This window comes from Saccopteryx bilineata, chromosome 1 (genome assembly GCF_036850765.1).
Source record: "Saccopteryx bilineata isolate mSacBil1 chromosome 1, mSacBil1_pri_phased_curated, whole genome shotgun sequence".
NCBI lineage: Eukaryota > Metazoa > Chordata > Mammalia > Chiroptera > Emballonuridae > Saccopteryx > Saccopteryx bilineata.
Window position 1 is genome coordinate 326,293,948 of NC_089490.1, and position 14,336 is coordinate 326,308,283.

At 45.1% G+C, this 14,336-nt stretch overlaps 1 protein-coding gene across 1 annotated transcript in view; it reads right to left on the minus strand.

Annotated features, from left to right (window-relative positions):
• The window catches only part of HEPHL1 (hephaestin like 1), a 71,945-nt gene extending 60,765 nt beyond the window's left edge, over nt 1-11,180 (minus strand). The window contains exon 1 of the mRNA XM_066253678.1: nt 10,984-11,180. Within this exon, the coding sequence (XP_066109775.1) occupies nt 10,984-11,153 (170 nt within the window). The 5' untranslated portion in view covers nt 11,154-11,180. The remainder of the gene's footprint in view (nt 1-10,983) is intronic.
• Between the last annotated feature and the right edge of the window lie 3,156 nt (nt 11,181-14,336).

Consider the following 14,336-nt stretch of genomic DNA (forward strand, 5'->3'; position numbering starts at 1 on the left):
CCCCCTTCACTCAACACCTCCCTTTGGCTTTTGCATTTAACAACACTTCATATGCACTTACTGCATTCCCAGCACTTTGCTAGGTGCGGTGTGTTGGTCAAATGAGTTTGTAAATATGATATATATGTTTGCTCGCTTATAGTTTGTATTGGGTGTGGGGGACAGGCTGTAAGCAGGTAGGGTCGTTATAGCAGGACTAAAGGAGATGTAGGATCAGGTAATAAAATGAAAAACTGAGGCCACCAAGCAGGGACAGAGCATGAGCAATGAGAAAAATGTTATAGGCTGGGACCCAAGTCTGGGAGGGGAGAAATGAGAGGTATGGATGCAACATCTGGAAAAAGACTGACCATGAACTGTAAAATTCCAGGTTGAAGAATTTAGGTTTTTTATAAAGTGCTGACATGCTAATCAGTACTTAAGGACCATCCTAATGACAGTGGTGTGCAAGTTTTAGAGGAGTCAAGCAAAGGGGAGAGCAAACATGAGGGCGTGGCAGCTTACAGGAGACCAGTGGTGATGGAGGTGGTGTGTAGTGTTGCAACACAAACTGATGATGGAGGGGCAGATGTGTAAAAAACAGGATTCTAAGATTTGATGTGACCAGATGCCGCCGTCTTGGGGCCCCAGGGTGAAAGGGACACTCAGTCTTGGGGTCTGGGAGCTTGAGACAACAGCAGCACTGGTGACACTGCTTCAGAGGCGGCCATAGTCTTCTCCCAGGAAGGGAGAAGTCCCGTTCGCACTCTCGGTCTGTGTGCTTAGTGCAGAGCTCCAACCCCAGACTGGCTTCTTCTTGAATCCAAACTCCCCCACTCCTGGGTACAGCTATCCTACTGCAGCTGTGCCCCAGCTGCGGTCAGTCTTGCACAGGTACATGCATGCATTCAACAAACTTTATGTCAAGCCTGGTACTCAGTCCTGGGCTACAGAGAAAAAAGGCAAAGCCCTGAAAAAGCTCTCCTTTTGAAAGAGAGGGACATGAGAACACAGATTATGTTCTGGGGCATCTGATCTGGAGTGGAAGACAAGCAGGGGAGGTTCCCCGGAAGAAGCAATGCCTAAATATGGTCTCAAAGAGCACACAGGAGTTACTCAAGCAGTGATATGGAAAGGGCTGATGTAGTAAACACTTTCTGGAGTTTGGCCAAGTCAGTGCCCACACTCCATTCTTTGATCTGAGAGCATACCTTCCCCATTCTCATGCTAAGTGCTTTGGAGGAGACTCCACCTCTAGCTCCAGTGATAGAGCAAATGACTCAGTCTAACTTATTAGACATCAGCCCCCTCAGATATTGGTGGAGGCTTAGTGATCCAGGCTTTGCCAATTGATGGAACTGGGCAGGGCGGACACATGTGGGTACCTAGGCAGGCTAGTCATCTGCTGCTCTGGGCAGATAATATGTGGTTCCAACTGATATTTGCAAAAAATACTTGTTCTGCTCTTACTTGGAGGAAAATGGGTTCTGTGGAGAGGAGAAGGTGGCCTGGTGGTGGCAGGTCTCACCTTCCCCTTGGTCACAAGAAGAAGGAACCCACCCTACAGTTCACTGGACTAATCCTCCTTGGAAGGGACTTTAGTGACCACCTGTTATCACTTGAACACATACCTTGGGGTCCCCTCCTTTCACCTCCCAAACCCCCTTCTCAAGCAGGTGATTCTTTCCAACCACATACAAGGTCCACCCTACAGAAGTTCTGGAAGTAGTCATTTTCTCCACATCAATGTCATTTCCAATGAATTTTGTCCCCCCAGCGATGCCTCCAGCACACCAGTGATGTTCTAGTGCCCTTTTAAAGCTGAGGTCCAGCTGCTCCACCTCTTATTCTGGCTCAGAGGAGCCCTGGAAACTCTCCCACCTCTGAGGCCAAGGCCATTCCTGTTAAGAAGGGACTTTATTGCTGAGAGGTTTGATCATGTCCTAAGATCATATTGGGTGGTCTGGGCAGGTTGGATGCCTCAGCTGATTAGAGCAAGAAAGCAATTTTTAACTTTAAAACTGTGTTATATTCTGTTTAAAAGCTTCTCTCTTTTTTGTTTTATTGTCCTATCGGCTTCAGTTCATAAATTACAAAAAGACAATGTGTATGTAAACCCTAGTTGTCAGCAAGTCCCTGGGAGAAAGAAAACAGTCTTTGGAAGGCAAGTCCAGCAAACCAAAGTTTATATAGGTTACTTGGTGGATTTCTGGGAAGATGTTCACCAGATATTTTCTTGTAGCCACCAACTCAATCCCGGACCCAGGTATTGTCAGATGCACAGCTGACGCTTGAGCAATGTGGGTTTGAACTGTGTGGATCCACTTACATGCAGATTGTTCTCAATAAATAGTCAATCCTTTGGATCCTTCAGTTTCACAACCACACATTCAACCAACCACGAATAGAAAACAGTGTTTTAGCAATCCCAAAAGGGGATTTCCCACTGCAGTTCGAAAATACTGTTGAACATCTAATCTCCTCACATTTCTGGGCTTCCAACAAAGACACACACACACACTAGCACACGCACGTGCATGAGTAAACACACATGCAAATGCATGCTGAGCAAAAGTTCCTTATCATGAATTGTCTGGCAGAGCCAGACAGGAGGCGAGCGGCTAGTTTGCCTGGTGTGCCTCCTCAGTCCTGTGGTCCTTGGTGAAGCCCAGTGGGTGAGAAATGCACCTCTGTGGTGTGACCCCTGAGATCTGGGGGTTACGTGTAACTATAGCACAACCTGACTTATTCTGACTAACCCAATTCTGATGTGGATGCAGGTTTGGATATCACATTTCTATAATGCTTAGCACAAAAACCATAGGAACTGTCCGGAACCATAGTAACTGAAACCGTAGGCACTTTGGAAAATGGAAAAAGCAGGGAAGGAATGGAAGTAACAGAAAGCAGTCTTTTCAGCGTCTATGCCGCCCACCACCCCTAAAGACATCATGCATTTGTAACAGGACAGAAACTCCAGCTCATAAGAGTTCTAAAAGATGCAAATTGTGCCCCCAAACAAAGCAAGTGGAGACCTAAAGGAAGCCATCCACAGGAAGCAGCCTGCGGTGTAGCCAGAGCACAGGCATTAGGATGCCTGCTTTGGTGAGCAGCCTTCCCATATTGTTTATAATGTAGCGGCAAGACGGCCCCACCATGAGGGGCTGAGCAATCACTACTCTCAGGTTCATCCCCAACAGATGTCCTAACATTCTGACTCCAACTGAGCAGGTGTCTCTTCCCTGCTGTGAAGGAATCCAGCCAGACTGGGAAGTTTCACATTAGCAACTGCTTTAAGGATGTAAAATGTTTTCATTGCCAAGGCCAGGAGCAATACTGCCAAAGGAGACACCTTCCAAAAGCAGGTGAGATTAACCATGGCGGAAATGACCTGCCTGAAGGAATCATCTGACCAGTGCTGAGGTGGACCCCAGGTTAGTTTCTAAGGATCTCTTAGCTCCTAGGGGGTGGTCATTTCACCAGACAATCACCAGACCCATTGTCTCCCACAGCCTGGATCTTTTCATGGGATTTTCCCCATCCATTCAACCACTGAGCAGTTGTTAAACCTCTACTATAGGTGGGACATTAATCTAAAATCTGGAGTTAAGCCCTGGCCGGTTGGCTCAGTGGTAGAGCATAGCCTGGTGTGCAGGAGTCCCAGGTTCGATTCCCGGCCAGGGCACACAGGAGAAGCGCCTATCTGCTTCTCCACCCCTCCCCCTCTCCTTCCTCTTTGTCTCTCTCTTCCCCTCCTGCAGCCAAGGCTCCATTGGAGCAAAGTTGGTCCAGGTGCTGAGGATGGCTCCATGGCCTCTGCCTCAGGTGCTAGAATGGCTCTGGTCGCAGCGGGGCAGTGCCCCAGAGGGGCAGAGCATCGCCCCCTGGTGGGCATGCCGGGTGGATCCCAGTCGGGTGCATGCGGGAGTCTGTCTGACTGCCTCCCCGTTTCCAACTTCAGAAAAATTAAAACTAGAACCAATGTGTGTGATTCTCAGTCCCTGCACTCAAGAAACTCACCATCTGGTTGGGAAGACAAAGCATGTGCATTGGACAATAAGTAGCAACACCCACTTTTCTCTATGAAGTAGCAAATATATCATATAGAGCTGAATGTCTGAGTGTGTGTGGGGCAGGGTGAAGATAAACTTCAATCATTATTGTCACAATATGAGCAAGCAGCTGTTTTCTGAGTTTGAGATGGGGCACTGTTCACCGAGGAGGAAATAGAGCTGGATTGAGGTGAGCGACACCCGGCAGAGAAGGGTGGCGTGACGATTATACACGGCAGCTCAGGTGCAGCCCCACCCTCCCTAATGAGACTGGTGGTTCCAATGCCGTCCCACTAAGAATGTGCTTCTGGTCACATCCTCTCACGCTGGTGCCCTGGCACTGCCTCAGTCTTGAGCTCTTCCTTTTCCCACTTCATCTCCACAGAAGCTTCTCAGAACACACGGGAGGCATGTTGAAAACAAACTCATACAGCAAGGGAAAAGAGGATGAGCTTGAATCCCAGCTTCCCCAGTCGACGTTGTGAGACCTCGGGGAAGGACGTTGCCTTCTCTGAACCCCAGCGTCCTGGGCTGGCAACCGGTGATCATGATAGGGCCATCGTGGAGAGTAAATGAGAGAACAAGCGGAGCCCCACACAGTATCTGGATAGTGAGCGCTACATCGATGGTAGTTATGGGAGTAATAATTATTCCTGGCAAAGCTCTAATGAGAAAAGAGGGAAATGTTATCATTCCAAGTGTCTTTCCTTCAGAGCTCCTGCTCTCCCAAGGAGCCCTATAGAGATAGGAGACACGTTGTGATGGCTAACACGTCCTGCGTGCTAACCCAGTGCTGGGCCTCACCTGAGACCAGTCTGATGGGTTGAGAGTGGCTTCCAAAGATAAGTCCACATCCTGATCTCCTTATTTGGAAAAGAAGCCTTTATAGATGTGATTAAATTAAGGATTTTGAGATAAGGAGATGATCCTGGGTTATCCCAGTGGGTCCTAAATGCCACCAAAAATGTTCTTATAACAGGGAGAGTAGACACAGAAAGGAGAAGGTGATGTGAAAATGGAGGTGGAGATCGGAGTGATGGCCGGAAGCCACCTGAAGCTGGAGCAGGCAATGAATGAATCCTCCCTAGAGTTTCCGGGGGAGTGTGGCCCGGCCAACACCAATCACTTCAGATTTCTGGCCTCTAGAACTGGGAGAGAATAAATGTCTATTGTTTTAAGCCACCCAGTTTGTGGTCATTTGTTATAGCAGCTATAGAAAGCTCATACACCCACCACCACCACTGAACAAGGGCCATCATTTTCCCTATTTTACTGATGAGAAAATGGAGGCAAAGAGAGATTCAAATACTTGCATAATGAGTGGAGCAAGAATTCTAAGTTTCTCAGTTGATACCAGAGCCCCACTTCCACCAGCAAGCCAGGCTGCCTTGGCATCTCTGTTAGACCACTGCTGAGCCACACATGGCTGAGGAACCCACCCAGGGTCTCTTGGTCCCCCTGACTGGGGCAGAAGATCTGTCACTCTTCTTCTGCATGACACGGAAAGCTTCTATGACAGTGCTTTACTACGATAATGTCATAGTAAGGACTTAATGACAATTAGCTAGTAGTGCTGTCCGTGAGGTCTCTAGAATTCCATTAACCAGGGCATGGAGCCCCCTATCTGGAGGTGAGAAAGAGAAGAGGGGACCAAGAGGGTATTAGTAAAGAGTGGAAGCAGGGAGAACTGAGGTAAGAGAAGGTGACGGGCTGTCAGCAGCCTTGCCAAATTCATGTCCCCTTATTTCTGGGTAACAGAATTAAGTCCTGCTGTAATTCATGCCCAAAATCACATAACTCTAAGACTGTATCTTCAAGCCTCTTTTGTGACTTGGAGTATCCAATGAAATATAAGTAGAATTTGTTGAGTGGGGTTTCTATGAGAGCCCGTTAAAGGGCTGATACAGCAGGAATTGTGTTCATTCTACTTTTCCCCTTTCCTTCTTCCTTCCTAGAGCATAGACATGAGGGCTGGAATTCCAGCAGCTGTTTTGTGACCATGAACTTGCATGAGGAGTGAAATCACGTGCTAAGGATGATGGGTCAGAAAGTTTTAAGGCTTCTGAAATCTTATCATACCAGCTGTTCTACCAGCCTCAGACTGTCCATATCTAAAGTTCTTTATCTTAATTTGTTTAAGCCACTCTATTCTTGTCACTACTGGCAGCCACAATCACTAACTGATACAGGGAATAACAGCAACCCCAAGAGATTTACATGGTATCAGGCCCAACACATGATTTTTTTTCTGCTGATAAGATAAAAGTTAAGATTTGAAAGTCACTATCTGTCTAGGACTAAGCCCTAATAAGACAAAATCCTTCCCATTATTTCAAAGTTTACAAAAGCCTCTCTCTTCCCCCACCTGCTTCCTTTCGGTTGGCTCTTCTAGATAGACATATGGGTCTCTCCTTCACACCCACCCCAGGACCTGGTCCTAGGGAGTGCTCAAAACCCTTTGCCATCAGCTGGGCTGGCACAGTAATGCGGTTAAGTGAACTCCCTTACCAGGCCCTACACACTGGGGGTTTGAGCAGTTGTCAGCCACTCTCATGTCCAAGTGTGGTTCTGCCTGTGAGTTAGTGCCCACAAAAACCTCTGCATTTTACTAGGAATAAAAAGCCTGCATGTGGTGTTGCCTAATGAGGGCTTTGGTGAGAACTGTGGCTTTAAATAAGGTGACCCCACTCTGGTTCCATTAAACACCAGGCTTTACCACTGAAGCACAGTCACACCTTAATTAAGTGCTTTATGAGCTCGGGCAGGACTGGCATGAATGGATCAAATGCTGACACCGTCCCCCGGGGAAGTCAAAGGAGCCCTGCGTCTCCATTAAGTACAATGGGGAAGAGGGGGAATACTCATCAGGGAAAAAATATTTCTAAATAGAATATAACTCCTACATCCTATACTTCCTATAAAATATTAGTGCATAGAATTTCAATTATATTTTTGAACCCTATGATGAAACAGAGCTACCAAGTTGGAAAGTTAAATTAAATCATCTGATTGCAATAGTTTGTCAGTAAAATTATCTCAGCGCATCTTCTGTCTCAGCCTTGTGAATCAAGATTTATTAGGCTCTTATTGCTGTCTAACTTTGGCTTCCAAGGTTTTTTACATCACTGAAACTTTAGCACTCACCTTCTTATTCCCTTAATTTTTGCCAAGTGACTTTAGGAATTCTATTTCAATTTCTTTGTCATACAAATGAAATAAATTGATGTTCAGAGAGACTGTGTAGCGTGCACAAGGTTTTACATCAAGCGCAGGTCAGAGCAAAGACTAGAAGTCAGACCTCCTGGTCCCTATTTCAGGCTCTTTCCATTCCCAGGTGAACACTGGGAACCTGGTGTTCTTAGACCTCTAAATATCAGACATTGGTTCTGGATATCCTAAAGAGCAGACAGTCCTCAGAAACTCTACCTGTTCATCCTGCGGGAGGCTGAGTGACAAGCATGGTCGCATCGCCCAAGGCGACTCTTTGCTCCTGGAGCAATGGCGCACACAGAGCACACATACCAAACTCTGTACATGTCCCACAGTCTTGGCATCTTCACATGTGACAGCTGTGACACATGTGACAGCTGTGACATCTGTGAATTGTAGTACCTGAAACATGCATCCTGTGGTCTTCAAACAAGGATCAGCCGTCTACCACAACTGTGCCTTCTTAGGGACTTGCCCAGAGCCCCCAGCCACACCAGTAGCACTTCCTAACATAATTGTTGATAAAAGCTAATATACAGCTCGACCTGTGGTGGTGCAGTGGATCAAGCATCGACCTGGAATACTGAGATTGCCGGTTCAAATCCCTGGGCTTGCCTGGTCAAGGCACATATGGGAGTTGATGCTTCCTGCTCCTCCCCCACTCTCTCTCTCTCTCTTCTCTAAAATGAATAAATAAATAAATGAACAAAAAACCCCACTAATGTACATGCACACTCAACCCTGGCTCCCCTCTGAAGAGCTAGGAGTCACCCCGCATTGATGCTGTCTCTTCACACGCCGGAAGGAATGCTATGGGGGCTCTGGCATCTACACGCTAGCTGCCCCTAGAAGGCAGGAGTATTCTCCTATGGGACCCCAACATCTGTTAAACCACCACACTCTAGCTAATATTGAGCTGTGTTACAATCATGGCTCTTTTCTTTTTCCCTTTTGTTCCACCATAACTATTTTTATACAGTTTTTTGCACTTTCTTCGAAGCACCATCTTATGGCTGAAAAGAGAGCCCCTAACTTCCTCCTTGACCCAGTTTTGTGGAAACAGCGTTCCAGTATTTGAATTTTTAAAGTATTTGGGGTTTCAGGTAACCAGTTTGGTCACTGACACAGCGACCATTTTCAATGTCTCACTTGAGAAGAATGAAAAGTGGACTAAACCTAGCTTTGGTAAGAAATGGGTCTTTCTAGTGACTCTTTATTACTGGAATCCCTGGCTTCCTCAATGTTGAGTTTAATTCAGCAGGAAAGGATCACCTTTGCCGAGAAGCAAGTTTCATGGTAAAAAAAAAAAAAAAAAAAAAAATGAGGGAGGGCTCTGGAGCCAAAGCAAGGTGAGTTTGTACTGCCTTTACTCCGCGAACTCTGCCAAGTACTTAGTTAAACCTCAGTTCCTGGGCTTGTAAAATGGGAATAATAACATGTGCAAGCAGAAATGAAGTAAAAGTCTCTAATGAAATCCCTGTGTAAGTAAGCATAAAGAACAAAGAATACTGACATGGACATTTTAGTAGAGAAATAGACTTCTTGGCTCTGGCCAGTTGGTTCAGTGAATAGAGCATTGGCCTGGCATTCAGATGTCCAAGGTTTGATCCCTGATCAGGGCACAGATGAAAAGAGACCATCTGCTTCTCCTTTCCTCCCTCTCCCCCTTCTCTCTCTCATCCCCTCTCGCAGCCAGTGGCTCAGTTGGTTCAGGCATCAGCCCCAGGTGCTGAGGATCACTGGGTGGGTCCAAGAGTCATCCTCAGGCACTTGATGCCCTCAGGTTGATTCAAGCATTGGCCTCAGATGGGGGTTGACGGGTGGATTCTGGTCAGGGTGAATGCAGGAGTCTATGTCTCTATCACCCCTCCTCTCACTTAAAAAAAATCTTTTTTTATTCAACCATATGGAAAGGTAGTCCAATATTACCTTGAACGTAAGGAATATACTTACTACACACAATACACAAATCTCGATTAGTCTTGCATCCAATAGCTGCTCACAATGAGTATTTTCTATTGAGCTTTTTTCTTTTCCTTTTTTTTTTCTTGGCAGAGGAGGACAGCAGAGCTCTTTGTTTAAGGAAGAGCATTAGCAGGTAGGGTAGTCTTTCAATCTGGTATCCATTTATCACAGTGAAGACTACCATACCAATGGTCAGTGCATACAGGATTCAAAGAAACCATGAGCTTTCTTTGGGAATAGCCAATGGACTCTAATTCCATTATACAAAGCTTAAGGAAAAGTCTTTCTTGGAAAAGCATCATCCTTCTTTAATGATAATAATAAAACCCAACTATGACTGTGTCACCTTTGTGGCATAACCTAGAAGTTGTGTTTCTAAGCCAACTGGGTCTTTAGTCTTTCCCCAAGGCAGGTGGATCTGGCTCTGAAAGACTTGTTGGCAGACCTTGTGTTGTTCCTGAATATTATCAACTAATCTCATCTTTAGAAACTGGAATTAGGATCTTGAGGCAATGAGCTCTGCCTACCAAAAAAGAAGGAAGCATCTGAATATCCAACAGTGGTTGCCAGAGCATCTCAAAAGATGTTCTAAGAAGCACAAAGCTGACAATAGGCATGACAATTTCTGAAACCAGAGAGTGACTTCAAAGGGAACTCAAGGGAATGAATAAGAGATAGAAGACACTGGACCCTCCAAGAGAGATGAGAAGCAAAGGCTATTTTCTGAAAAAATAAAAAATTAGGGATATAAAACTTTCTAGAACAATCTCACCCAGCTATGCCATGGGCTCTTGGGATATTATATATTGCCTTCAAATTGAATGAATTGGGGCTGGAACAAGCCTTTCACCAATGAAAAAGCCACTGCTTTCTTTCTTTCTTTCTTTTTTTACAGAGACAGAAAGAGAGTCAGAGAGAGGGACAGATAGGGACAGACAGACAGGAATGGAGAGAGATGAGAAGCATCAATCATTAGTTTTTTGTTGTGACACCTTAGTTATTCATTGATTGCTTTCTTGTATGTGCCTTGACCGTGGGGCTACAGCAGACCGAGTAACCCCTTGCTCGAGCCAGCGACCTTGGGTCCAACCTGGTGAGCTTTTGCTGAAACCAGATGAGCCCACGCTCAAGCTGGCGACCTCGAGGTCTCGAACTTGTGTCCTCCACATCCCAGTCCAACGCTCTATCTACTGCACCACTGCCTGGTCAGGCGAAAAAGCCATTTCTAATGAACTCAAGAAAGCTCTTAAAACACCAGCCAAACTTATTGTAATGATCCCTCTTTTAAACATTGTAAAGCAAAGAATTTCCAATGATGATGTTTCATTTCAAAAATTAAAACTAAGAAACTGCTGTTTTTTAACAGTGTAGAATTCTTAAAAATTCTCAAATTTCCATCCCAAAGATTACCATTCTTTTTTTCCCCTTTCTTTCTTTTTAAACAAACTGAGTCTAGAACCCCCTTGAAGTTACCAGAAGTATCTAGTGAAAACTGTCCATTTATAGAATGAACCATTATTCAAGTACCTGGTTGTGTACATGGCTCTTCGCCGACAAGGCTGGGAATAGAAGGTTCAACAAATAGATAGAGTTAAAAATGTCTCTCCCAACATACAAACCCACCCAGCCTAGGGCTTTCCAAGCAAACGCAAAACCCCTCTGTTGATTTAGATCAACTCACCCCCATTATAACCACCACCCAAGGAATACTACTTTCCACATGATGAGTGAGAAGAAAACCAAACAGGGTGTCTATAGGGACTCTATGGTCACTCACTTGTCTTCTGTGAAACTTTTCCCAGTAACAATGTTCTTCCCTTGGGGTACATAGTCCCAGTATTCTTCCACAATCCCAATGTGGTATGTTCTGGTAACTGCACCAGCCAGCCCAGACACACCCAGGAATGTGATGAGAAGGATGAAGTCAGCCTGTTGCTTCCAAGGCATTTGTGGATGTAACTCAGACAAGCTGCCTGTGCAGGAGGCAACCCTGCCTGTCCCTCCCCCTCACTCAGAGCTAGTTATAAATGGGAAATGAACAAGGCCCAGCTCCTCCTCCTAGGAAGCTTGGGGCTAGGACAGAGGCTGACAACTCATACAAGCAGAGCAAGCTGGATGGGAGTATTGCTATGAAAACAAAGCTTTTGCCAGCCATCCAAGAAATTTGTAACTGGCTTATTTATTTAGTGCCCAAGCCAAACAGGCCTGTTTCTGTAGGTTTTGGTGCTCTGCTCTGACATGAATTATTCATCATTACCAGGAATGGCAGTGCAACTAGTTGGGCTAATAGGTTTCCTGACATTCTTCCTCTTTTTTTCCTCCACACCCATTCTAAGAACATATAAAACCTGAAAACTGGGCTGTCCTGAGTGGGGCATCAGGAAATATCTCAGGCACTAAAGAAGGCTTCATCGCTGTCGGTAGCACAGAGGGGGTGATGCAATCCCCCCTCTGCCATCTTCGACCTGTTTTATAAGGCTACATGAAACAATCAACTCACATCATAAAGTTCTTAACAACTCTGTAAAACCTCACTAATTTTTCATTTGTTCATAAGCCATCTCCGCCAAATTCAAATCCCAACAACACTGAGGAGCTCCATCATTCAGTCCAGCCAAAATTCTTAAGGTTGTCGCCCCCAACAGTGAGCTGAATTTCTGAGGATGAGTGAAAATGATACAAAAAGAGTGACTTTCAGGTATATAATGAGAAAATTCAAGAGCAGATCTTTGGGTCAAAAAGGTGAAGGGAGGGCCCATTCTTGTGTGTGCTCTAATCTGTGACCTAGAAATTTCAGTGTTCAAAGAGACCTCATCTGACCCTGGAAGAAAGTCACTTTGGTCCCCCAGATTTGCTCTCAAGGTCGCAGATGTGGAATGAAGGAAACAGTTGCCTGGATGGGCATCAAGGTTGGACAGACCTGTGTTTGAAATCCAGCCTCACCCCCTACTAACTTAGTGGCATTGAAGAATCACTTGATCTCTCTAAGCCTGGGTCTGTGAAACAGGGATGGAGGGATTGTTAAGAAGATTTAAAGAATGACATAAGAGCAAATCTAGCCTGACTAGGTGGTGGTGCAGTGGATAGAGCATCAAACTGGGATGTGGAGGACCCAGGTTCGAGACCCCAAGGTTACCAGCTTGAGCATGGGCTCATCTGGTTTGAACAAGGCTCACCAGCTTGGACCCAAGGTCGCTGGCTCGACCAAGGGGTTACTCGGTCTGCTGTAGCCCCCGGTCAAGGCACATATGAGAAATCAATCAGTGAACAACCAAGGAACCACAACAAAGAACGGATGTTTCTCATCTCTCTCCCTTCCTGTCTGTCTGTCTCTATCTGTCCCTCTCTCTGACTCTCTCGGTCTCTGCCACACACACAAAAAAGAGCAAATCTAGATGACCTTGGGTTTGATGATGTCTTTTTAGATATTACAATGAAGACACAATACATGAAAGAAATAATTGATCAGCTAAACTTTAAAAAAATTCTGTTCTGTGAAAGACACTGTCAAAAGAATAAGAAGAAAAGTCATAGACTGGGAGAAAATATTTGTTAAATATATATCTAATAAAGGACTATTATCCAAAATATACAAAGAACTCCTAAAACTCAACAAGGAAACAAAGAGCCTGATTAGAAAATGGACACAATACCTCAACAGACACCTCATCAAAGAAGATGGACAGATGAAAAACAAAGATACGAGGAGATGCTCCACATCAGATGTCATCAGGGAACTACAATTAAAACAGCAATGTAAAAAAGTGTTATACCACTACTCACCTATCAGAAAAGTCAAAATCTGATGACACTAAATGCTGATGAGGATGTGGAGCGACAGGAACTCTCATTGATGATGGGGATGCAAAACAGGACAGCCACTTTGAAAGACAGTTTGGCAGTTTCTTATAAAACTGAACTTACAGCATACATGAAATATTTTTTTTTTTTCATTTTTTCATTTTTCTGAAGCTGGAAACGGGGAGAGACAGTCAGACAGACTCCCGCATGCGCCCCGACCGGGATCCACCCGGCACGCCCACCAGGGGCGACGCTCTGCCCACCAGGGGGCGATGCTCTGCCCATCCTGGGCGTCGCCATGTTGCGACCAGAGCCACTCTAGCGCCTGAGGCAGAGGCCACAGAGCCATCCCCAGCGCCCGGGCCATCTCTGCTCCAATGGAGCCTTGGCTGCGGGAGGGGAAGAGAGAGACAGAGAGGAAAGCGCGGCGGAGGGGTGGAGAAGCAAATGGGCGCTTCTCCTGTGTGCCCTGGCCGGGAATCGAACCCGGGTCCTCCGCACGCTAGGCCGACGCTCTACCGCTGAGCCAACCAGCCAGGGCAGCATACATGAAATATTTAAAAATTTTATTTGTCAGTTATACTTTAATAAGACCTAAAAAACCAAATATACTCTTACTATATTGTACATCAATCACGCTTTTTGCTTTTTACCCCCAAAAGTCAAAAACCTATGTCATAAACTCCTATATCCTGATGTTTATAACAAGAAGTTTTGGCAATTATGTTATTCATAATTGCCAAAACTTGAAAGCAACTGAGATATTCTTCAGTAGATTAATGAGTAAATAAATTGTGGTATAATCAGACAATAGAATATTATTTAGCACTAAAAGGAAATAGCTATCAAGCAATGAAAAGAAATGGAGGAACCTTAAATTCATATTACCAAGTAAAAGAAGCAAATATGAATATCTCTGTACTGTATGATTCCAACTAAATAACATGATAGAAAAGACAAAACTATGGAGTAAAAACATCATTGGTTGCCAGGGGTAGATGGGAGGCAGGAATGAATAGGCAAAGCACAGAAGGTCTTTAAGGCAGTGAATCTACTCTGAATGATACTACAATAGTAGGTGTATATCATTATACATTGGTCCAAACCCAGAGATTGTACACCAACAGTGAACCCTAACATAAACTTGGACTCTTGGTGACAATGATGTGTCAATGTAGGTTATTCAAATGTAACAACGGTACCACTCTGGTTGGAGATTTATGGGTTTTTTTGTTTTTTGGGGTTTTTTTTTACAGTGACAGAGAGAGAGAGTCAGAGAGAGGGATAGATAGGGACAGACAGACAGGAACGGAGAGAAATGAGAAGTAT